At 35.2% G+C, this 27,657-nt stretch overlaps 1 protein-coding gene across 16 annotated transcripts in view; it reads right to left on the bottom strand.

Annotated features, from left to right (window-relative positions):
• The window catches only part of LOC138701344 (uncharacterized), a 133,951-nt gene extending 107,891 nt beyond the window's left edge, over window positions 1–26,060 (bottom strand). For 5 of the 16 annotated variants that reach the window (XM_069828171.1, XM_069828240.1, XM_069828216.1 and 2 more), the window contains exons 1-3: window positions 25,658–26,050; window positions 9,040–9,327; window positions 3,515–3,768 (exon numbers count right to left, since the gene is read on the bottom strand). In XM_069828171.1, the coding sequence (XP_069684272.1) occupies window positions 3,515–3,768; window positions 9,040–9,327; window positions 25,658–25,813 (698 nt within the window). In that variant the 5' untranslated portion in view covers window positions 25,814–26,050. Of the gene's footprint in view, window positions 1–206; window positions 1,369–3,514; window positions 3,769–9,039; window positions 9,328–25,657 lie in introns of those variants that run through there. The other 11 variants (XM_069828161.1, XM_069828244.1, XM_069828253.1 and 8 more) reach the window with 6 other exon arrangements.
• Between the last annotated feature and the right edge of the window lie 1,597 nt (window positions 26,061–27,657).

Genomic DNA, 27,657 nt, shown 5'->3' with positions numbered 1-27,657 from the left:
ACAACTTAAAGACACAGTTAAACATATTCTTCTGGAGTGTGAAGATTCAGAGGATCAAGATAGTCACTTTCTAAATAATTCTATCCTTTATAAGACACTATTCTAACTTTTCAGGTAATGTTTTGGGGCTTACAAAAGAAAGAAAGCTGGAACTACAAAGTTAGAAAAAAGAAAAAAAAAAAAAGAAGAAGAAGAAGAAGAAGGCAATATGTAAAAGACCCTTATGACTCATTCAGACGTCCTTTAAGAATCACCTATTCAGAATCAATAAAATCTGTGTTTATATGAACATCCTTTCATTCAAAACGATATCAGAATAATAACTCTGAAAGTGTCAGTACTTCATTATAAATTGGTTTGCATATATGACTATGAACCTTTTTGAACAAATTCTGCAGAAAAAATTCCTATAACTGTATACATTTTAAGTACTAAATACACACAGGTACAAAAATATACGACAAAAGGTTAAGTATTGAACTAATATCCTATTTATGTATGATAAATAGAAACTGGAATTTAGGCACTTTAAGCTAAAAAATGTCACAGAGTATATAAGGGTGGATGTGGTATCATTTAGGAGAGTATCTAGGTTTGATTCATAAGTCTCCAAAATCTAACAATAGGTTAATGAGTCACATGGACTGTAGCATTCATCTTGTTAATCGCATGCTGACGTGTATGTGATGGTTAAGACCATTACGAGGGTTGTTTGAAAAGTTCATAGCCTGACATAGAAATGAAACTAGGATTATTCTGAAACAATCTTTATTTCTCAACATAATCCCCCCAAGAGATTCACACAATTGGTCCATATGTCCTGCAATGCTGCTATATCTTCCTTGTAACAGATTCCTCAAGGTCTGCAAAAATGCCTTCTGCTACTGCAATAACCTCTTCATTTGCTGAAAATTTCTTTCCAGCCAAACGAGTTTTCAGTTTTGGGAAAAGAAAGAAGTCTGAGTGTGCGAGATCTGGTGAGTGGGGGAGGTTGTGTTAACAATTCGAACTGTAGATCGTATAGTTTAGCAACCACGATTGCAAATGCCAGCAAGTATAATGTCGTGATGAAACAACACTTTCTTCTTGGCCATAACTGGTCTCGTCTTGCGAATTTTCCCTATCAGTTGTTGCAGAAGATTTGAATAATATTCTCCACTTATTGTTCCCCATTTCGCTAGATAGTCAATCAACAATTATTCTCTTTGAATCTCAGAACACAGATGTCATGACTTTCCCAGCCCATTGAACAGTTTTTGCTTTCTTTGGAGGCAGAGAATCACTGTGCTTTCATTGTTTGGATTGCTGTTTTGTCTCTGGTACGAGTATGTTATAGCTGATCTGGTTTCATTAGTGGTCACAAACTGCCTAAAAAAAAAAAAATCGGGCAAATTTTTCTCGAATCAAGCCATGCAATTCCTAGAAATTTGACATTATATGTACTTTTGTTCCAGTGTTAACAAACGCAGAACCTTTTGACATGCCATGCCCAAGACATGACTAAGATGTGGCACACCAGTTCAATTGAGATGCACATAACCTCGCTAACTTCCCACACTTTGTCGATTTTTTTTATTGGGTTATTTTACGACGCTGTATCAACATCTCAGGTTATTTAGTGTCTGAATGAAATGAAGGTGATAATGACGGTGAAATGAGTCCGGGGTCCAGCACCGAAAGTTACCCAGCATTTCCTCGTATTGGGTTGAGGGAAAACCCCGGAAAAAACCTCAACCAGGTAACATGCCCCGACCGGGATTCGAACCCGGGCCACCTGGTTTTGCGGCCAGATGCGCTGACCGTTACTCCACAGGTGTGGACTTTCAGTCGATGGTCATTCAACACCATATCATGGATTTTTCCTACAATTTCTTTACTTCTTACTGTTATTGACGTCCACTCTGGGGTTCGTCTTCCATACTCTCTCAACCATGTTTAAATAGTGCCACCCATTTTTTTAGTCAGAAATGCTGGAGTGGATTCCCGCAGTGTAGCATCCTTGTCTGCTTTAATTTCTGTTGAACTCATTCTCTTTTTTACAGAATATTTATTTTTTTTTATGAAATATTTAATGACAGCATTGTTGACACATGAACATTTCACATACACTTCATAACAAACTATTGTCTGTACTTTATTTCAACAGTCTTAATCGTAATTTACATGTCAGTGCGCAGTTTACAAGATCCATGTTGCAGTCATGTGAATCATTTACCTACAGTTAGAATTTGGAGACTTCTGAATCAGGCCTAGAAAAACCCTCCCAACAGACATCCACTCTATTATACTTGGTGACATTCTTAGCTTTCAGTGCATATAAATCTGATGTCTAGTCATATGATTAAAGTGATCCAGTCACAGAGTAACTTGGTATAACATTGTCATGTTGATTTCTTCTTGAGCTTTTGACAGCAAGCTGGAGTTTGAGTTACTTTAAAGTAGAGTGACGACCAATATGGTTAATTTTCAACACTGTATGTCCCCACTAGCGACGATTTTCTTTTCCTATATAAGTTTTGAAAATATCAAAATACTTACTTGCCTTTCATAATAACAATTTTGATTAATATACTTTCTTAAAATAATATGTGTGAGGTATTAGTCAAAATTTAGTTTCTCTCTGTTTTTACTTATATTTCACATTGTGAATGGAACTTCAGAATACTGTTACTACGTATCACCACAAAAGTATATGTAATAACGAAGTACAATGTCTATGTACCCCTACTGTAGATCTTGTTTATAAATCTACCTTATTCACTACAAAGGGGTCCACAGATAATAAGTAATTACAAGTAGAGAATTAAAACGATTGATTTCAGTTACAAGTACAGTAAATTAAAGTTTTTATGTGAAACACTATTCAATTGTATTATGATTAAATTAATGCACAAATTTCCTACATAAAACTTTTTAATTCTTTTCTTTATTATAAGTTTTCTTAATTCGAAAAATGTCTTGCACATACTTTAAATCAGAGGCTTATAATATTTTCATGCAACGAAAACAGAACATGAATCTCTAACTCTCTTGTTTTAAAACACTGTTTGTAATTCGATTTTGGCAGCAACACAATCTGATAGTAAAGTGATTAATTCCTTTGTTGTTTGGAAAACATATACTACCAGTACAAAAATGCTTACAATGTCATCACAATGATTACAACAATCAACTACGATCCACTTATTATATTTATAAATCTATGCCTTATAAAGGATCTCGAGGTCCTTACAAAACTGCCCAGTCTGCGCATTTTTTCAATGGCTGTCTGAAGACAACTCAGACACTAAGAAACAATTTCAACATGAATCTAAACGTTACATTGTATGGTGGTGGTAGTAGTAGTAGTACAAGTAAACGAGATTATCAATTATGATTTCTTTTTGGAAACTTTCCCCCACATTACACCTTTGTTACCTTACCAGGTTTTTCCCTTTCAATGACTGCATGCAGAAGTACTTGTAACTCTAAAATATATGTAGATATTAAATAGATTAATTTTAATTCACATTACCTGAGAACTGGAGGTTCAATGCTGCCACAGTCTTCGGACTTTATTCTATCACCCGGGGATATTAAATCTAGTTCAGTCTCTTCTGCCTGCATAACATTTTCTTCTTCTATACTCGTGTCTTGCCACCTGCTGTCTTCGTCACCAGCTGCAATTTCTTCTTGAGGTTCTTCTTTGACCATTATCACTTCTAACTGATCCGCTGGAGAGTGTTCATAGATCTCTCTTCTTTGGACACCTGTACGTTCCTCAGAACGCTAAACACATAAACAGAGACAAAGTATTAGCATTAAAATATATAACTGTGTCAATAATAGTAAACCATATTCTGAACTTTACAAATCTCTCGAAAGGATAACTGTTTAAACATAATTAATTATATTTAATAAAAACTAACTACTTTTTAAAATATCACCTAAATAAGATAACAAAATAATTGATTCTCATGCTGTGATGAATTTTAGAGTTAGTAAAATATGATATTAAAGCCTTAAATTAGATGGCGGTCTAAATACAGTTTAATTGTTCGTAGAGTAAGCAAGATATCTGAAAGTCTGATCTACGTCATATTTGGATGAATGGAGCACTGATGTATAGCTGTACAGGATATAATGAAAGCATTTATCTTATTTATCAAAAAGGAGTCGTTTACAAATTCGTTATAGGGCTATATACACACAATGCACTATGCACTCATACAAAATATATCTGGCATGTTTTCCATTGAAACCAACTGAAATGTAGCAAAATCATTCATTTTCCACGTGTGAGACTTCACAAGAGATTCAAGGTGTTTGATGAAGACAATTTTATGATAAATGGGGTTGCAAGGAGTAGTCAAGTGCATTTCGTAACCTCTCCTACTCAAAACTCAATCCTCACCTTCCCGTGGTGCAACCTGTTTCTTACTTATTACACATGGCTTTTAAGGAACCCGGAGGTTCATTGCCCTCACATAAACCCATCATCAGTCCCTATCCTGAGCAAGATTAATCCAGTCTCTACGGTAACATTCCACTTCCCTCAAATCCATTTTATATTATCCTCCCATCTACGTCTCAGCCTCCCCAAAAGTATTTTTTCCTCTGGCCTCCCAACTAACACTCTATATGCATTTCTGGATTAGTCTGTATTTTAACAAATAAGATTCTGGGGGCTGAGTCCATAAAAAATAAAGGAAATGCCATTTAAGCATGCTGACTTGCCATGATGCCCCTAAGTTGTGAAGAGTGGATATGGTCGGTGAAGTTGTTTCTATTGTTTCATTCACAGGGAAGTCTTGGCGGCCAAAGATATGTCATCTAAATTCAAAACTGTATTACAAGACAGCATTAAGATAATCAACTTTATTAAGACAAGGCCTAGGAATAGTGGAATATTTTCATTAATTTGCAATGTAATGGGTAGCGAGCATAAACAGGTTCTTCTTCATTCTGAAGTTCGTTGGCTCTCACGGAGTAAGGCTCTTTGAAATAAGACAGGAAGTCCTGTTATTTGTAAACGAAATTAACGAAGATTTTACGTCATTTTTTGCTGATGACATGTGGCTAAGTATACTGGTATATCTTTCAGATGCATTCTCAAAACTAAACAAATTAAATCCCTCTCTACAAGGCAATTCTTTGACTGTTCTCAATGTGCATGAGAAAAAAAAAAGGTGTTCGAGAGGAAATTTGGTTTGTGAGACAGTTGAGTAAAACAGAGGATTTTTTTTTCACCATTTCCAACCGTAAGAGTCTTTTTTGGTTGAAAATGATCTTATTATTGGAAAATAATTACGCAATGACCTATGTTTGCATCTCAAAACTCTGAGGTTACAATTTTCCAAGTAAATATGACGAATTTTCATGGGTTCATGATCCCTTTCATTGCGATATTGAAAATAACAATCTTTATTGAGTGAAAGAGAACAGTTAATTGAACTCTCGAATGACACCAGACTTAAAATGAAATTCCAAGAGGAAGATATGGTTAATTTCTGGACCTCAACACAAGTGAAAAGAGAATATAGTGAACTGTACAATGGTGCTTTAGAGATTATAATTCAGTTTGCTTCTATGTGTCTGTGTGAAAAAGGTTTTTCATCACTAACTAATAAAAATAAAGTACTGAAATCGACTCGATGTATGTGATGATCTCTGACTTAAGCTTGCCAGCATACATCAAAATATAGAGTTGTGCAATAATTGGTAGGCTCATTCATCTCATTAACACGAGTACCAGCATTTATTTTTTTTTTTAGTTAATAAGTTAACTTAACCCAGATAAGCCCAAAAATTTTTTGTGATAAAAATACAGTAGCACATTAGTTACTCTCAAAAATCGGTTAAATGATGTTGAAATAAACTGAAACAAGGAACGTATATTTTCTAAAGCTAACAAATACTACCAACATTATCGCACAACTTATAAAATGTCCCTAACACCAACAATGACATAATATCCGAAGGCACTGCAACTGTCCTTAAAAAAGGATGGTGGGAAAATCTGGGTTAAAGATTATCAATAGCCTTGAATTATTAAAAAAAAAAATAATAATTTTTGATCCCCACTTCAAACAAGTTTGAGAAACATTGCTCTAATGTGACTGATCATTATTACAAAATTAATAAACATTTCAATTAACATGTGTAACTGAGCTTAGGGATTTATAATTACTATAGGTCACAGACACAAAACTACATTCACTTCAACAAAAACACAGAATAGCAACCTCTCAGTATGGATTATAAAAACATGTAACTGAACAAAAGCTGCATCAGTAGATTACAAACAAAAACTAAAGTACTCTTCAATTCCAAAGGAAGACTTTCCCAGTCAGCATTGTCAGGACCGTAGTTCAACATTTCAGCCACTTTCTGTTGGCTATGGATCAGCAAAGAAAATATGATTAAATGTAAGTATATCAATGAATGCACGTGCGTGCATACCACCCCAGTGCACACACACTGCTGGGCATCTTGCTAAGCAATGTAAATCACCTGCCAGATGCTGCAAGTTACATCTGTGTGCAAGACACCCAATAATGTGCATGTGCACGTGCATGCATGCGCGCGTCCAACAAAATTCATATTGAATTCAACACATATGGTCATCTTTCCTTACTTCTCTGATGATAGAACCAATATATAGCTCCAAATCATTGGATGTATCTGTATCTATGACACAGTGCAAAGACACAAAAATCTCGCACATCATAGAGCTTATTTTAATGTATCAAGATTCTTTTTTCCTACCTATAAAAAGAGATAGCTGGCCCCCTACAAACACTACTTTAGGCCTACCTCAAAGACAGTCTTCCTGAGAGTTATTGAGTCAATTCTACAGATTCTTTTAATTGTATTTTGTTATATGAAGGTTTAACCAAATTTAGGGTTGATAGATATATGAAGGGTAAAGAGAAAAAACGATCAATGTCACAATTTTGTTAAGGGTGATGTCATTATCTAATTCAATATATTACTACAAACTTTAATGTTGTTCTTATCAAAAGTGATAAAGGAGAATTATTTTATTAGTTGTTATATTTAACTTATGTCAATAATATTTTTAACTACTGTATGTATGTGTATGTATTTATACACACTGCAAATGGGTAAATACCCGATGGCAGTGGTAACTAATTACACTCAATAATGACAATTAATAATAAACACAATTAATAAAAAATACCATTAATAATAATAATACTAATACTAATAATAATAATAATAATAATAATTAATAGTAGTAGTAGTTGTTGTTGTTTTCTAATGCCAGGCATTTGACAATAAAGTCATTTGACCTCTTGCACTCCAATATTTTTCAAAGATATTATCATGACCAGCCACTGAAGCACAGATTTTGAGGTGTTCCGAATCCATTTCTTGGTTTGAGTTGCACAATGGGCAGTTAGGGGACTGATATATTCCAATTCTATGCAGGTGTTTGGCCAAACAATCATGGCCTGTTGCCAATCTAAATGCAGCGACAGACGATTTTCGTGGTAAATCGGGAATTAACTGTGGATTTCGATGCAGGGGGTTCCAGTAGTAGCAGTAGCAGTAGCAGTAGCAGTAGCAGTAGCAGTAGCAGTAGCAGTAGCAGCAGCAGCAGCAGTAGTAGTAGTAGTAGCAATAATAATAATAATAATAATAATAATAATAATAATAATAATAATGAGCATCCCATATCAAATAAAACAAAAATCATTTAAAATAACATTTAAAGTAAATCTAATTTGTATCTTAACCCTAAGTTCGAATTAAAACCCACGAGTATGATATGTTCATACATGCACAAGTACCTTTCAGCACTACACTCATTTCGCTGTCAACTCACTCACTGCACTGGAACTGCGACACATTTCACTGATACTATCCTGATTTCATTTAGACTTCAAAAACATTTCACTGTCCAAATACTTTGCACTACCACTATAAACTATAAAACTTCACTGACACAAACACACTTCACTGACACAACACACTTCTTCACTGATACAACAATTCAAATAACACAATTTAAGTAGTGTGTGACACCCTTTAAGTAGTGCTATATCTTATGATACTGGTACATCTCTCTATAATAGTGAGTTTTGAGTTAACATTAAGTATAGTTGGAACACAGAATAGACCAAGGTAATATATAATCCAACATACTGTGACCCAACATCTTGGAAGCTACATGATGATGATGATGATGATGATGATGATGATGATGATGATGATGGTGATGATGATGAAAGCAACTACAGAACTAAACTGCACAACATATTATATGCACATTATGTGGCTTAGAAGTGGCGTAACATTATTGGACAGCAATTCGGCCTGCTCTCTTCACCAAGACTCTGTAGTATTATTTACACTGACTCTGAATTGTGTTTGATTTTATGTGACTATTTTCTCTATATGATTTTTCTGTAACAAGTGTTTGGAAACTATAAGAAAAAGAACAATAATGTTACTGCTTCTGTCAATCTCATTACTACTGTCATTATTAATGCTACAAGTACTTAATTTTTTGTAAGCGTAATAATAAAGAAGTGGAGGCTAATTCTGCTCGCTGGGGAAATGTTGCATTCTTCCAGCATATGAAATAAAGCCATGCTTTAGTTTCAAGGTTTGAGTACAAATAGCCTACCTTAATACATATTCATGTCCACACCTGTGGAGTAACGGTTAGCGCATCTAGTCGTGAAACTAGGTGGCCCGGGTTCGATTCCTGGTCGGGGCAAGTTACTTGGTTGAGGTGTTTTCCGGGATTTTCCCTCAACGCAATATGAGCAAATGCTAGGTAACTTTCGGTGTTGGACCCCGGACCCAACTCATTCAGATGCTAAATAACCTAAGCTGTTGATAAAGCGTCGTAAAATAACCTACTAAAACAAAAATACATATTCATGTTTGAATGAAGTATGTTGAGTTGTATCAACATAAGATGAACCAAGGATCACGTTTCCCAAATATTAAATATTAACCCCCAGAACACACATGTGTATATGAACTAGGTAGTCATTGTACTAATCAAAGAAAGAACATACTCACCTCTTCAACCACTGTTGTCGCTACAGCACCAGACGACTGTTGTTGATGTTGTTCCAATGGAACTGGTATTGGTAACAATTCTGCTGAAAAACGTGAAACTGTCTCTTCATTCTCGCGAATAAATTCTTGAGATGCATTTCTAAATGCAGGATATGTCACTGAATATGTTGAAAACTTTCGTAACGTCTCTTCAGATTTTAAACAACTTTCTTGAAACTCACGAAACACTTCTAGTTTATGTAAGCAATGATGACAAATTACTTTCGGAAGAGAATCATTCTCTGAAATCTGAAATGAAACAAATTACAAACATTATGTACATTATTTCAGTAATTGTTTTATTCCACTGCAATTTACTACAACAATTTATCAAAATCATTACATTAAATGCCAAAAATAACACTAAGTGTGTTAATGAGCTCATGTCGAAACCTCTCTTCAACCTGTGCATACATCTCTGCTGCAGATAGACAAATAAGTCAGCTGCCCATAATAACTTTAAGGATAAGAAAACTTACTCGGAATGTTCCATTAAGAAACAACATGGTATAAGAGACACAGAGAGAGTAGCTGAGTTCCCAGCCTCTGTGAATGTCTGTCCTGTAATACAGTGGTTCCCAACCTTTTTTGACTGACGACACACTTTACTGAATGCCAATGATATCACGACACTCTTATTTGTTTTCATTAATGATAAAAACAGTGCTTTCTTTCTGGAGAAAAATGTTATGGAACTCTGTGTAGAATATTTTATAGCAGACGGGGAGATGATTACTGTTCACTGCACGGAAATTTTTCCGATTTTAACCTCCTTTTTGTCCAACTAAGACTTTCAAGGTCTAAGCGGAATTCGAAGAAAATTTATATTAAAAACATAGTTATTCACACATATTTCGGTTCCATGATGAAGAAAGGAATAAAAAGGTGCTGGAACGCCATTTCAGCACGGTCCGTCAAAAAAAAAAAAAAAGACACCGATAACCTCTATGTAGTGTCGGACTTCCAGTTTTGTAGATAGCTCGATGTTAATACATAATCGAAAATTTTAAAAAAGCAAGTAGCAACTTGAGTGCCATTAGAAAAAAACAAAGGTATGTGTCAAAAATCCCAACCTATTTATGATGCTGGATGTCCAATAAAAGATTTTTTATTATCGTTTTTCAAAACTCACCTATTTGAAATAATGTGTGGATTGCACAGAGTTTATCTATACATGGACTTATGATTGTCAGGCCAACATGTAAATCATCTTCAAGATGCAGCAGTCTGTTCCTTCATTTAGATTTCACCATTTTTATGGTAGAAAATGCTGATTGACACAAGTATGACATTGAAAATGGCAGTTCTAAATGTCTTTTTAGTTTATTCGGCACCATCGACTGATTTGACAAAACATTTCCGCATATAAGACACTCGGGATTTTGTTTATATTCATTTTCATGCCACGTAAACTGTAATGCAAGTGTTCATCACTATATTTACGAATCACAGTGCGTTTTTGTGAACTCTGGAGGGAATTTTCGCTCACATTATTTAAATTAGAACTGTTGTCATCTGACCCAAAACTTGATTCACATCGTCTTTTTCGAATTAAATATTTGTCAATGATAAAATCTAAATAAAAGGACTTTTGATAAAATAGCCTAGCCACACTATCATCTGCTCACACGTATATCCTGAAATGACAAATATGTTCTGACGATTCTAAACTTTGTTTATTACTAAGCGGGAAGAGTAAATGAATTACTAAGCATTGCTGCAGGTGTTCACTTCCATTCGAATTATAGCCAGGCATTGTTTCATTCATAAAGTCTGTCTCAAAATAAAATTATCATATCAAAGACTTCGTTGTAAATAAAAAATGCGTTGTAAAGAGACTTTTCTGGATGGCATAAAATGTATTTTTCAATTCCAAAATTTCGCGACACACTCCATGGGGCTGCGTGACATCAGTTGAGAACCACTGCTGTAATATGATATGCAAAATAAATTTGTGCACTCTCAATGTGCTCTGCCAGATAAGTGAAAATGATCTACTTAAGGTCGTAAGATACTAAATAATTGTTCGATAATCTTTTATTCAAGCATTAATTTTGCAACCTTACAATTAGTATGGGCAGCTATTTTTTTTCTTTTGTCAAGCTGCTATGGAGATTAACAACGTGCACAGTTCATGCAGAGGTTTCGACATGAGTTCATTAATAATTTCCTCATCAGAAAAGTATTAACTTCTTTGCTATTGATGTTCTACCATAATGGTGATTAAGAGTTCCCACTTTACTACACCAACTCTAAAAGAGTTGAAATACTTCACACAGTTGTCAAAAGAATTGCAGCTGTCATCCAAAATATATTGACTGTATTGTAATGTCACAGGAAAGTGGTTATAAACTCCCTAGTGCCGTCCGTATATTTTGAGTATCAGATAATCACGGATTTTAACAATCATAAATATATATATATGATCTAGTACTTTACACTCGAAAAAAATATCGACAATTACTCATTAGTGGCCAATATACATGATCATGGAATTAGAAATAGTGAACAAATTAATATTCCATATTGTAGATTGCACAAGAGCAACACAAACTTTTTAATTATGGGGATGAAATTATATAATAAGCTCCCAAGTCAATATTACAAATTACCAATCAATAGCTTCAAAATTAGATTTTACAATTGGTTATTAAATAATCCTTTTTATTCTGTTGCTGAGTTTTACAACACAAATTTGTATGAAATTGTATTTTAATAAATAAGTTTAATTGCAATTTAGTTAGTTTTCTTCAATTTAAAAGTTTCATATTATTTCATGTTTTCATTGTATTATTTAAATTTTACTGTTTCCTTTATTAGTGTTTTTTAAAATGTATTTATATGTTTTATCAATGTATTCTGACGAAGCCTAAAACTGTATGTCTAATGGCCAAATAAATTGAATTGAATTGAAAAGGAATATTTTCGGTAATATGAAAAACTTTCTGCATACATTCAATAAACTTGCCACATGGCGATGATATATTGAGTTAACTTACATGTACATTAACCTTTCGATAATATAAATTTAGTAAAATCCAAAAATTTAATTTCTACATGTATCCTGAATTGAATTTTGTACTGAAATTTAGTATAGTCATCAGACAATACTTTTAGATTAATAAACAATTTTTTAGAATCCATAAAATATTTATTGTGAATGGTAATTATATTTTTCAATTAGTGCAATTTGTGCAGGGAAAATTGATTTCTCCGATATTTTGTACGATTTTTAACATTTTAAAATGTTTTCTTCTCTGTTTTATTCACAATGTGTGTGTAAAGAAATCCTGCCCTTACCAGATCTATATATAAATAAAAAATATTTTTTCTCTTGCAGCAAATAATTGTAAAATTTATTCTTTTACATTTAACTTAAAGAATTAACGAAAAAATATACTTAAAATGATAAAACAATGCTAAAGGCACAGCGTGTTCTCTAATATGACCTGCACTTGCATGTAAAATGTTACACATTTATTACCTTGAAAAATGTCGAAGTTATGAGGGAAATGGTTTTGAAAAATTTAATTACAGAAAATAAGCAACAAACTTATCAAAGATGAGAAGTTTTATCCATATTTTAAATGGCCAAGTCAATTGACACAGACTCACGTTTTAAGTCATAATTGGAAAAGTATTAGAGATACAGAGTGTATACAAATGATTCATCGGGTTTTGACATCGTATATCTTCAAATGTATAATGAACGAGGCGTGTTCTTAAAATAAGTTCCATTTTCAATTATAGCCGTCGCATCACTGCAATCATTTTGTGTATGCATGTTTTCTTCTTCAGTCCTCAGGCAAGCTGTGTATGCAGTTTCAGAGCTTCAGTCCGTGTGTGTGGCTAGTTTGATCAGTTGAAATGTTTAAAGTGATTGAGCACCCCACTGACTGAGAGATGTGGTCTGTTATCCGTTTCTTGAATGCAAGAAACATCAAACCAGCTGACATTCATCATCAACTTTGTGAAGTGTATGGTAATGATGCCATTAGTGATGGTATGGTCAGGAGATGGGTTAGGAAGTTCAACAAGGGCCGCGTTTCTGTGCATGACGAGCAGTGTACCGGTCAGCCATCTTTGATCAATGATGATTTGGTGCGTGCTGTCGATGAAAAAATTCATGAGGACAGGGAGGTTCACAATTTCTTCACTTTCCTTGAATTTTCCATAAATGTTGCGGAGTGTTCTCTACAAAATGTGACAGATCAATTACAATATCGAAAATTGTGCTCACAATGGGTACCCAAGATGCTCACCAAGGAACACAAAACCAAATGAGCTTCCAGTGCATTGAGCTTTCTCACACTTTACAGTGAGCAAGGCGATGAGTTTCTTGACCATATCGTGACAGGTGACGAGACTTGGGTGTCTCACATGTCAACACGCAAGATCATGTGCACTGTTTTTTGGGACAGAAAAGGAGTCCTACTCATCGAATTCTTGCCTCAGGGTGAAACCATTAATAGAGAAACCTATTGTCAGACCTTGAAGCTTCATCGCGCAATTCAGAACAAGAGCCGTGGGATGCTGACCAACGGAATTGTGTTGCTTCATGACAATGCTTGGCCACACACAGCTCGTGACTGGGAACAAATTGACCATCCTCCCTACAGCCCGGATTTGGTTCCGAGTGACTTTCATCTCTTCTTGCACCTCAAGAAGTTCCTCGGTGGTCAACATTTTGATGGCGATAAAGTGAAAACAGCAGTGCGGGAGTGGTTCGCATCGCAGGCGGGCGAATTCTACAATGAGGGGATAGAAAGACTTGTGCCACAACTCGATAAATGCCTCAATAATGGTGGAGATTATGTTGAGAAGTAATTGAAATGTGGGGAATACAATGCAACAAAAATGGTTTGTAAATATCTTCCCGTTTACTTACTACATCCTTTTGGAACTTACTTTAAGAACACGCCTCGTACATCCATTTGTACTCATAGACAATAGAAAGAGCATATTGTTAAATTTGGTATCTCTCATTTCAGATTTCATTCTGGCTCTTCAGTGAATCACTAGTGGCGGTTAGTAAAATGGTGACTGATCAACAGAAAGCATTTGCTCTTACAATTGGCTGTTAAGTTAGTACAAATGGATGGACATTATACATTTGAAGATATATGATGTCAAAACCCGATGAATCATTTGTATACACTCTGTATTTAAAAAAAAAAATTCACCATATTTTTTAGGAATAATATCAAAACTCAAGAATCGAATAGACGACTTTTTTCGCAACCTATTGCTCAGAGACCACCTCATTGTCCAAGGATTACCATTCTAGAAAAAAAACACATGCTACATGTGAATTAAACTGTTAAATTAAGTTCTCATATTCATCTGTTCCCATTATTCCTTTTTGGAATATGAGCTTCTTGCTTGGTTTATCAAATTACGTACAGACAAACCCAGATAATACATGCCCGTTTGTTATGCTAGCCTGCATTATACACTCTTTTCATCCGATCCCTTCATATCTCTATGACATAAAATCCACTGCTTAATATGTTCATCATCCCGTTTAATATACTCTTTCATCTGCTGAAAATTCTAAAGGATACTGAGAAAATTTTCTTGGGCTTCTACATTTACCACTAGCGCTCGCATATTCAAGGATTTGTAGGAATGGAATGCGACCTTTGAGTACCAATACCTGCAAGACTACTGTATTCAGAGCCTGTCCTTTTTGTTGGCAGTTTTAAATCATATTGTCAGTGAAGACTTGAAGTCAAAGTGGTAAACATTTCAAATCCTTCTCGCAACAAAGCCCTTTCCATGGTGTCTGTGATTCGTAGATTCATTAATGTTTCTAGTAGTCAAATTACTGATGTCATTCTGATTTAAATTGTGTGAAAAAGCAATTATTCATAGTACTGGATCAAGTGCAAGACAGAAAACAATTTGTTATTTTTTTTTAATAAAGGGGTACTTTAACTGATAAGAGACAGTGTATTTGTTCCGATATTTTCTGAAAGGGAAGAAAATAAAATAACCTTTTATCCTGCATAATTACAGTATTTAATCATACCTATTTTTCATTTGTCGCTTACAATATGAATTGTATCGAACTGTCTTCATTAATAACAAACATTCATCGCAAGAATGAGTTACAGAAACAACAGGAATCGACACGTTCAATTTCAAGAGCGATGACCGAGGCATGCGGAATTAAGAAAATACGGTGAAATCTCGGTAATACGCTCAAGGGACCACATAAAAATAGCGGATTAAACGGGACTGTATATTAGCAAGAGTGGATTTTTTTTTTAATTTTAACATAGAAGTATGAATCAGCATAAACATTTGTTGAAGAAATTTAAGGATTAAAGGGATGATTTTTTTTTAATGTAGTAATTCCTATACCTGACGCATTCGTCATTAAATGATTTAAATTCTGATTTATTAAGATGCTCCCATTATCAATTATGGAACACAGAACTAGTTATTATTATAATATTATACTGTGTGTGTGTGTCTACGTACAATCCAGACTGAAATGTGTGTGAACTGAGCAACACTGTCGGACAATATGTGCTACACCAGGAATTTGAGAGCAGGTCTGGACATCAGTGCGATAACGAACTGCGGCCTGTATTCAGGGAACTGCGGCCTGTATTCAGGCAGGAGGTGGACATTTTGAACAGTTCTTGTAAACAAATGTACACAGACTGAAACATTAATCAACTAATACCTAACTTCTGTAGTGCACAACAATCCTCCTTGTAACCCCTATAATGTGACAACCAGGCATTTCCGGACCCATGTTCATATAACCTTTTTTTCTTCTCTACATATGAGGAATCCATACCTGAAGTTTGGCCTACTTTTTCGTTACACCCTGTACTGGAAGTTTTGGTACTCTAAAGACAGCAGAAGGACATCATTATTTCCAACATCTCTTATAATCAAAGGTAAGTTCCAACAATACAACTATTTCAGAGCTCCTGTTGCTATTTTGCGGTATTGCGTTTAACTTAAAGTCATTTCAACTCCCGAATAGATTGGGATCTGTTTGTCATATGGTGGCAGGTGACTGAGCTCACACAGAATGCTGTAGATTGCTTTGTAACAATCTAATTTAACCTACCCTAATCTAACCTAGCATAGCCTATTTTCACTGAATACTTTCATCATAGGTAACATACACAGAGTGAACCGTAAACAATGTCATTAATTTCAAGGTGTTATTCTTTGACATATTTCAAACAAAAAAGTTTAATACAATTCTGATTGGTTTTGCTTCCTTTCTGAGATAAAAATTGTTTTACATGAAATATTTCATAATGTTTTGGGAAAGGCATTGATTTAATTCTCAATATGATCAGTCAATTTAAGAGAGCAGTGTATTATGATAATAAATTATTGAAAGAATTTTGGTTTTGTTCTTTAAATATGCACAGATTTGAGCCAACAAATGTAACATTTTAAAATTCATTTTCAGGATGAAAAGTTACATTTGTTTGGATCAAATTTCTGCACACTTAAAGGACAAAACTAAAATTCTTTCAATCATTTATTATCATAATACATTGCTCTCTTAAATTGACTGAGCATATTGAGAATTAAATCAATGGCTTTCCCAAAACACACTATGGAATATTTCATATAAAACAATTTTTATCTCGAAAAGCAAGCAAAATTGTATTAAACTTTTTTGTTTGAAATAGCTCAAAGAATAACCCTGTAAAAATACTGATATTACTTACGTTTCATCCTTTATTTTATACAGTATCCCCAATTTAAAATCTTACCACTGCTCCTAGCTTTCATAATGTGTCCTGCTACTAGCTTTCACCATGTGGACTGCAAAGCAGTTACAAAAGAATACCACGAATTGTCTACCATTCTCACTACATTAAAAATAAAAATGAATATACCATATATATATATATATATATATATATATATATTAGGTATCTCCAGCAATATGTTCAGATGGCTATCAGAATTCCTTAGTCAAAGATTCATTGCCACTAAATTCAATAACTCACTTTCTAGTTACAGACAAACATATCGAGGTCTATCTCAGGGTGCTGTCCTCAGCACAACTTTATTCAATATTTATATAAATGACTTACCCTCCCTATTAGAGGAATCAAACATGAAAACAGCACTATTTGCAGATGATATAGTTTTGTGGACTTCCGGATCTTACAGACATAGAGACAAAATTCAAAATTCTGCTCTTAAAGCTCTAAATCAACTACATGAATGGAATACATCAAATTTGATGACACTCAATTTAAGCAAAAGTAACTACCAAATATTTTCACTCGGTCAAAAAGAAAGAGAATTCAATATCCAATACAATGGCCAACACCTTCCTAGGACTTATGAATCCAAATATCTTGGAGTTATTTTCGATAGTAAGTTAACATGGAGCAACCATTTGAAATACATTTCTGAAAAAGCTCGTAAAAGATTCTCCCTTCTAAAAAGACTAGCAGGAAAGAAATGGGGATGCTCTAGGAATACTTTGAACACTACATACAAAATGTTTATACAGCCAGTGCTGACATACTGCGGAGAAATTTTAATTACTTCACCTTTCATAAACGACATAGAATATGTTCAAAACCAAGCTCTCAGACTCATTACTGGTGGAATCAAAACAACGCCAATAGATTCTATGAGATTCCTCACTAATATTAACAGCATCAAAATGACAATAGAAGAAAAAGCACTGATTCAATATGAAAAACTTATCAGATTACCAGGTAACAATTGGCATTCATACAGTCCTCTTTGTAGATTGAAAACTCAAAAAAGTTTCATATCCATTGTTCAAGAATTAAAACAGAAAATCAATATCCCGAATTTAAAAGAAAACTTACAAATTAAACCAAACCCTTTAACTCTATTACATATAGAATATAATCTAAATTTAACAGAAGAAATACTGAAATCAGAAGTAAACACTGAAATGCTGAAACAATTGTCTTTAGAGACAATTAATATTAGGTACCCTCCACAAAACTGGCTTCATTTATACACCGACGGATCCTTGATCTCCAGAGAACAAGGTGCCAGTGCAGGTGTTATGTGCTGTCTCTTCTCACTTCTTAGATCTCTTGGATATGGAACAACAAGTTTTGATGGTGAAATCATTGCAATAAGTGAAAGTCTCAGGAATCTTCTATGCCACATCAATAAATTTAGGAATGCAGTTATATTGTCGGACTCCAAAGCAGCTATTCTATCAATCGTCTCTAAACACACACCTTCATCTCAAACAGCAGAAATAACTAAAATGCTCTCTCAATTATTATCACTCAATAAAAGAGTTGTGTTCCAATGGATACCATCCCATTGTGGAATCCTGGGAAACGACATTGCGGCTGCTTTAGCAAAGAAGGGCAGCACTGCTGCTTACAGACCTGTTACTTAGGCCGTGTCTCAAAGCTAAAGTCCATACTACACACTAGTGACTACCAACTAGGCGACTTGTAAACTACACACTAGAGAGCTTTGAACATGTATGCTTGAAACATGGCCTTCTTCACAGTCTATTTTTCTAAAAACCATGACATCACGGTGCAGCACTGAATTAAGAAGGCAGTGTCCTAATGCAGTTTCATTACGAGATAATATGTGGAAAAGATAAGGGCTTAATATATTATGATGTTTAAAACATTGTACAGAAGGTACTAACAATATCAATGTTCAAAGTTAACGTGTTATTCTACATTATATTTAGATTATTTCACTTCGAAAGCATTTTCAGATTTCATAACCCCAACTCTTAATGAGGTATCCATGTTTGTTTAGTGAACAAGTCAACAATCGAGCAAACATTTTCGTTTACTACTCTGGACTTGAATGCTATGCATTATGTAACTTTGGATCATAACTTCTGACGTCATATCCGGCTATTTAGTCAACAATCTAGTTCACTTCAGCTGAAAATGTAGCTTTGAGACATGGCCTAAATCTACGTATTACTCTGTGAAAAGATTTATTAAATCCACATACTTAGACTTCAACAAACAAAATTTGATAACTCAATCCCAAGGGAAAAAATGGAACTCTCTGCATCAAAATCCACAGTTAATTCCCGATTTACCACAAAAATCGTCAGTAGCTGCATTTAGATTGGCAACAGGCCATGATAGTTTGGCCAAACACCTGCATAGAAATTGGAATATATCAGTCCCCTAACTGCCCATTGTGCAACTCAAACCAAGAAATGGATTCGGAACACCTCAAAATCTGTGCTGCAGAGGCTAGTCATGATAATATCTTTGAAAAATATTGGAGTGCAAGAGGTCAAATGACTTTATTGTCAAACACCTGGCATTAGAAAACAACAACAACATATACATATTTTTTTTTCTGAAAACACTATATGAAGTGTCATAGCACATTTAGGTTTTTTGTGCTGCATATGTTACTGTTAAAACCCGAAATCTGTCAAAACCAGTTTCAACTAGTAAAAACTAGTTTTAAAAATACAGATAGATTGAAGCGAGTTTTCGTAAAATCCAGAGTCAATGACAGTTTAGATTTGGTTTACTTAGGTTTTTACCAAACTAAAACCTAAACAAACTAAACCTAACCTGTCACTGATTCTAGATCTTACGAAAACTCTCTTTCTTTCTACCTACATTTGCTTAAGCCGTTAAAATATGGTGTTCTCTTAAATCAGCTACAACTTGCCATTTAATCGTCAAAATCTGTGCTTCAGTGGCTGACCATGATAATATATTTGAAAAATATTGGAGTGCAAGAGGTCAAATGACTTTATTGTCAAACGCCAACATTTGCTTAAACAAGAACAACATTTGCTTAAGCTAGTTTTTACTAATTGAAACTGGTTTTGACGGATTTCGGGTTTTAATAGTAACTCATACGTATATCTTAACCAGCATACATAGTGTGAGGCACATAACTAAAACTCATAACACAGCTATAGTCGATGACAGAACATAACCACTTCATTACACCCTCATTGATTATTTCACTTGCGATTTACTTAGTGTATGAGTTTTATAAGAATGGGGTGTCACCCACAGTGGAAATCTTACAAAAATAATGCGGTAAGTATTTATGACCCTCTTTCCAGGAGAGAAGGCCGTTATGTTTTGTCACGAAATATATAGGCAATAAAAGATGTCTTCAATGACAAATTAATGAGCAGAACCCTATTGTCACTTCAATCACCAGACCTAATCCCCTATAACTTAAATTTCGGGGAAGTATTATCAAACACAAAGTGTACGTGACAAATCCCCACAAGAAAATATACACCAAGTAATTAACTCTGTTAATGAGAGCGAACTTGCAAGAGGTAATAAACTTCCTTTGCAGTTGCCAGAAATTTGTGGTCAACATTTTCAATGCCATCTTTGTGGTATTAGGAGTAGATGATGGTGGTGGTGACAATAGTAATTTAGTAACTATTTCTTTTGGTTATTGAGTTTATTCAGCATTAAAGCTCAATATGACAGAGAAACGGCCAACAAATTTTTCATGTATTTCTCTATCAGCGACGTCATGCACTAGTTTACAGAATCCATGGATGAAGTATAGTAATACACTGGAAGGGAGAAATTGAGACACGAATTGGCAGGTCATGTGGCAGCCAAAACAGTGTAACTCAGGTACGCAAAGAGACAGAATGTTCATAGTAGTGTCAAACATTTCATAACAAACTAGGCTACAATCTCAGTTGAGCGACAGTCAAGGCATATACAGCGCAAATGGGAGAAGGCATATAAGCAACAGGTAGCAAACAATAGAGCACGATGGTTACTATAGCAACCAACATGTTTACTCTCAATGCATAGAAAATGGCTACTGCCAGGAGTCCCAACACAGCAAAGATGTACTGAGTTTTCAGGATATTTAGAAAGAAGAGACGTTGATTGTCAATGCTGGCATTTTCTTAACAGCAAAGTAAACAAGTAAACAGCATGGCATTTTTCTTAACAGCAAAGTAAACAGCAATCAACAAAAGAAGATCAATGTATCCATCATAACTTCAGTTAGAATGGGTGATGTCATCTAGAGATATGCAAGAAGGGGGAAGTTGAGGCACAAATTGGCAGGTCATGCGGCAGCAGAGGCAGTGTAACTCGAGAATGCAAAATGATACAATATTCGTAGAGGTGTCAAATGACTGTAATGAACCAGGCTACAATCTTAATTGAGCAACAATCACCAGTCGACAAGCTAATTGGAAAAAATAACAAGTGAAGTTGAATGAAGACAGAAAATTCACAATGTCGAGGCATATGCAGTACAAATGGGAACAGGCATATAAGCAATGGGTAGCAAATGACAGACATCTTTACTCTCATATAAGATGGCTACCACCATGAGTTCCAGCACAGAGAAGACGTACCGGGTTTTCAGGGTATCTGGAAAGAAGAAATGTTGATTGTCACTGCTAATATTTACCTTAACAGCAATTCTATCAGCGACATATTCACATATAAAACTTGTGGCTGTGCCTCCGATACAGTCAACCCTGATTTTTTTATAGCATCAGGTTTAGATTCATCTTGACAGTCTCACCAATAGGCCCTTGTGCGTGGAAAATGTGTTCTACTACTTGCAGTAATTTTCCAGGAGGCATTATAAACACACCAACACAAACCATACACATAAAAAAAAAAAACCATGTAGACCTACTTAATACTCAGACTGCTGACAAGCCAACTGAGAATAAGTGAAACAGAGAAAGGGTCGATAAATGAAATTACAGTAGGTAAGGCAGGTAGGGATGTTTGGGAATGCTTCTTGCTGCACAGTAGTTTAATGGAACAAAAGCAGGGAGTGGTTGTTTTGGTTTCTTACAGCTACTATTCACACGCAAGGAATTTCCAGCCATCGAGTACAATCAACTGAAAAATATTCTGTTCTGACAATCAATCCATAATCTTATTCCTTTTCTAAAAAATGGCCTATGCAAATTTGGGGATTTATGCAACAAAATCTGAAAATAATATGCTATAGGCCTAATATATGCACACTAATCTATTGCAGGAAATTGTGAAATATGCAAAAATAAGCACAATTAACTTTTAATGTTCAACACAGATGTTCAAAAGATGTACAAAAATGTTTCTGCATGACTTTTAAGCGGCCAATAAAAATATGCATTTGCATATTCCTGGCCATAATGATGACTGATGACTCAACATCCATCCCACACTTCCTACCTACAAATTGGGTTAACTGCGAGGCCTTATATTAAGATGGCAGTACCCGGTCAGGAGTCTGATTGCCAATCTTAAGCTTCTCCTTTCTAGAGCTATGAGTCGTTTAGTTAAGTTAGGTTTCGGTTCTCCAATAAGGAGTCCAGCTGTCTCATGACTGGTGCAGCCTAAATGTCCAGACTCTCAGCAAACCCAAATAAGAAAATCACTTAAAAAAAAAAAAACTTTGTAGAGTGACAAGAACTCACCCTATCATTCATGGCCATGTTCACTGTACTTTGATGGAAGCAATACATAGGTCTATACACAAGATAAAATGTAGGCCTATGCACTATATTTACAATTTGCTTGTACATTATTCCTTCTCTGGAATGCAAATGACGTGATGCAGGTCTCCAAAATCACTCATTCTGCGCATAAATGGGTCCCTGCACTAATAAATAACTCACAATCAAGATATGTAATGGAGAGATAAGTCTAATAATAAAACGAAGAAAATAAAAAATAAAAAAATTTTCCTACTAACAAGCAACATTCTGATAAAAGAGTAAAACATTTCTTTCACCATGTTCATAATGTCAAAAGAAGTGCTTATAGGTACAAATTTTGGCGACTCGACCGCAATTACAAGGGCCGTAAAAAATAAGTCGCCAGACGTGGTTAACAGAAAGAAAACACAATTTCATTGGAAAAACTTAATTGGAACACACACAGTAATTGTTGAGCTATTTTTCAACATATTCCCCATCGGAATTGAGACATTTGTCATAATATCATGGGATTGATAAAGGTGTGCACACGGTTGTCAAACTCTGGTTCCAAACCTAGGCGGCTGACTTCTACGACACAAGGATACAAAAACTGATCCCATGGTATGACAAATATCTCAATTCCAATGGGAGATATGTTGACAAATAGCGCAACAATTGCTGTATCTGTTTCAATAAATCTTTCCATACAATTGTGTTTTTCTGTATACTGCCTCAGGGAAAAACACTTTCTGGATGGCCTCGTAATTGCGGTCGAGTGGCCAAAATTTGTATAAGCACTTCTTTTGACATTATTAACATGGTGGAGGAAAAAAAGTTCACTTTTTTATCTGCCCCTATCAGAATGTTTCCTTGTAAGCTCATGTTCATACAAAATCCATCATCATGCAGTACCTTATAGCCCTGATCACATGTAACAGATTGGCCATCTTGATGTTAAAATTGGTAACATGTGGAAGAGAATGCCAACCAGGATCGCCACCGTCGATTAAGAACAATCACTAGATGGAAGTACAGTTGCTCCATGCAATTCAAATGAGAATTATAACGTGACTTCTTATGTAGTTGCTAGATGGCAGCATAGTGAAATTGATAAAAGTTGTTGCCATCAAAGTCTATAAGACTCAACATGTTATATATGTGATCTGGCTTATAAGTATGATTTTAAGTTTAAAATCTTAGATCTTAGATAGCTATTATGTTACTTTATTAGCTTAAGTGGTCTCCAATGTCATCAGAATGCCTCATTCTAGAATTCCACGCCAAATTTTAAATTACCATCCTGTGGGCAAGAGATCCTTGGGCAGACCGTTCAAGCGTTGGCAAGAGACCGTAACGGGCCACTAGGCCCAATACATGCAAGGATGATGATGAGGATGATGATGATATTAGCTTAAGTTTCTTCAGATTTCGAAAATAACTGCAAATAGGTACCCTAAATCAACAATAATTCTCCAGATTAACTGTACCACAGGAGGCACAACGTTTTCTTTTTGGCATCTCTTTATTGGGCTTCCACTTTGCCGAGAGGTACTAATATTACATTATATATAAAAACAATTAACTTAAGTAGGGTACTGGGTGAACAGTATAGAGCAGAACAGGTTTCACAGCTGGCCGGCCAGCTATGAGCGCAGAGGTGGGGACTCAAGGCCGCGTGAGGCTTCTCTTCTGTTCTATACTGTTCACTGTTCTATACTATGGTCCGTTACTGATAGTAATCCCTCTTAGACGTCTCTCAGCAGTGTTGCAGTTAGTTTGGATAATTACCAACTGTTATCAACAAAAGAATTTATTTCGGTAATTATGTAAATAGGAACGGACAAGCGGCCGAAATATGTTGGGGCTTCGTTAGTGGGGTTAGTTGAGGGGATATATAAGTAACTAGCATACTAACCTTGTCACATACCTCGGCCGCTTGGGGGATAGTTAAGTGACATGAGGGCGAGTTATATGGCAAAGTTAGTGTGTTAGTTGAAAGGATAGTCAAGTGACATGAGGCGAGGTATGTGACATGGTTAGTAGGCTAGTTACTTATATAGCCTCTCAACTAACACACTAACCTTTCCACATACTTCGGTTGGTTGGCAGTTACTATCTACCTACATAATTACCTTTATTCCCATTGTTACATGAAAACAAATTACAATATCATTGTATAACGAAGCCTATACGGATAACTTACTATCAAATTAATAAGAAATATATAAGTTACAAATGGCGGTCTCCATATTGCCATTGTAATAACTTAAGGTTTGGTTGGGTTTGTTTTATTTAACTTATTTTCTTATTAACCCGAACGTCCAACAATGAATAATGTAGCCTAAGTTACTTTAACATTCTGGAGCTAAGAAGTTATTGAACTAATAGGCCTACTGACGGAACATCGTCTTTTTGAGAAACATTAGATTGAACACATAGCCTACACAAATTTAGTGTCAATAACTAGCCTAGACTATGTGTAAATTGGAGGGTGATTATTTTGATTATGAATGCGGACTACAGTGAACATTAAGAGAAAGTCGGGAACTAGGCTAATTTAAAGTAACACATTAGGCCCTTTGGAATAGGAAGAACAATAAAAAAAACACCCCCAATGAATAACGTTTTCACAGTCGAAGAGTTATGCATTTTTCCACTGATCACAAACTAGCGCTGAGATGGTTTCGGTGATTTCGGAAGTGAAAATCTCCGAATTTATAAGGATTCTTTTGTGAAGATGCAGTTGATCGTATATGCACAGATTGGTATATGCAAGGTGTATAAGCGGAGTACGAAGGGAACTACCTTAGCGATAGTTTAGCAAAACTTTAAAACTGGATCTGGCCTGACTGTAACTTGTCTTCTTTTTAAATGATTATGGATATGGAAGGATTTTGCTAAACCATATCCAGAATTTATTCCTTTAAAGTGTGGAAGTATCTTTATTGACAAAGGCAGGCCCGTTAACTTCACAGAAGTAGCCTATTTTTTTTATATGTAAGGAACACAAAAACACTTTCCTACAATTAACAATGAGCACTGAGTTTATAATGATGAGAACTGTGACCATTGTTCAACTGGAGTACCTACGTAAATCATACTACAGAGAAGTAAGAATCACCATGCAATTCGGGATTCTGACACAAAGTAGCTACTTTTACGTACCTTAACTGGTAAACATGAGTTTATAAGAGACAATATCCGACGCTTCTTTCCTTCACCATCAAATATATTCAAAACAATAATGCCACTGTTTGAAGAACATAAACGGCAAATACGATCAGCATCAGTCCTTCCGTACGCACGTTTCATTCCAAGCATTCTGTCTGTATTTTTAAACACAAATAATCCCGAAGTATTTTTCGAAAATCAGTTCACACACAATTTCGGAACGATAACCATAACCCCTAAATTCACGGAAGGTATAGAACTACACAAAATACTCCCACTCTTTAACAAAGACTAGAAGAAACCAATAATAATACATTGAACGAGATACGTCTAGAAAATCATCACACAATTCTCCACAATCCTAGGATTCTAGTCATTACTCACAGATGGCGGAAAAGCGGTATTTGCCTATCGCGTTCCACCTGGCTGCGTTCCTTCAGGTTTTGGCGGAGTTTTTAAACGTCTTGTAAGGCACAACACTATTAACTTCCGTATATATTGGAATAGTCACTTTTTCATTATACGAAATAGAAGGGAGAGTATTGCGATGCTGCAATAGTATTTTTTGCACGACGATCGTAGTTTAAATTTAAAGAAATACATTTTACTTAGATACATATTAGTCACACTTCGTTTTCAGATGCACCCATCACACACAGAAAAAAAAAAAAGGTCAGCGGAAGTAATGGTTCTATTAGTGTTTTTAGTATTCGATATTCGGTAAGCATTAAATGATACCAAAAAAATTGTTATTTATGAAACAAGTTCGTAAAGGTTATGTTTTTGGTACGAGGTAAAGTTTGTGAAACAAGATGAAGCCGAGTTTCACAAACACGAGGGACAACTTTACGAATGTGTGCCATACAATGTTTTTCTTGATAGCACATATTTACATTAAATAAATATTTCAATATTATTGTGTTGTACCGAAGTACATATGATATTTCCGTGCAGGAATTCTGCATTATCATATGATGAAGGATGGGTGGAGTGGAAAAAAATTCTCTCCACCCATCCTTCATAAATATTTCAAGTTGGAGAGGTTATAAGATGACAGTGTCATGGCCGTCTATACTCAGAACCTCAGAAGTAAATAAATAAATGGCTTTGGGCTCCTGGTCCCTTAGGCTTGCCAGGCTACTCGAAAGGAGCATCTTCTGCAGATTTTGGAGAAAGAACTAAGAGACTAGTGAAGTGCTTCGTATGAAGTGTGGCATTGCATGGGGCAGAAACATGAACATTACGACGAAGAGAAGAGAAGCGAAAGTATTCATGGAATGGCAGCCTGTTTTAGGCCCGTCACATGCTTGAAGAGATCTCGCTAGCGAGAAATATGCAGCAAGAAAGCGGTGAAAAGCCTTCCTCCACACACTTGTATAATCTGTACTATTTCTCCCGAGTGCTTGCTACAATCAAAAAAATACTCTCTGCATGAGGGCAGTGCATAGATGACCACAGCGAGAACTCACTAAAGTCTAGTTCCCACAGTGCTTGTTTTCTTGGCCAGCAAGCTTGGTTCTCTGATGGGTATGCCGATGGCTCCCGTGTTTGTTACTCATGCTTCAAGAAACAATTTGATAAATCTAAAATATTGTGAACAGACATTTGTCATTCCTGATTGTTCAAGTCTCTGCTGATGCAAAGTTCGAAATCCTAAAAAACAATGAATCAGTCACAGAAGCGTGTTAACTAAGGTACCATAATTATCAAAGAGTTTAGCAGTGAAAGCTTTTGCTGACAATCTTGTAGCAGCCTTAGGACAGTTAAACAACAGGTTTAGTAGTTTTTGCAAAGCATCTTATCGCAATTCCAAGTTTCGTTATACTTCGGAGTACTGTGCAAGTACTTACCGGTATATAAAAAATACTTTAAAATTAAAAAAAAAAATATATTGGTAGAAGAGTAAATAAATAAATACACAAAAATGATCCTTGCACAAAAAATAAACAATTAGGTAATGCTACGATATCTAATTGTTTTATCGGGAAATTTAC

The sequence above is a fragment of the Periplaneta americana genome, chromosome 1 (assembly GCF_040183065.1).
Source record: "Periplaneta americana isolate PAMFEO1 chromosome 1, P.americana_PAMFEO1_priV1, whole genome shotgun sequence".
NCBI lineage: Eukaryota > Metazoa > Arthropoda > Insecta > Blattodea > Blattidae > Periplaneta > Periplaneta americana.
The sequence above is the reverse complement of the archived record's forward strand: the minus strand, read 5'-3'. Positions and strand labels throughout refer to the sequence as shown.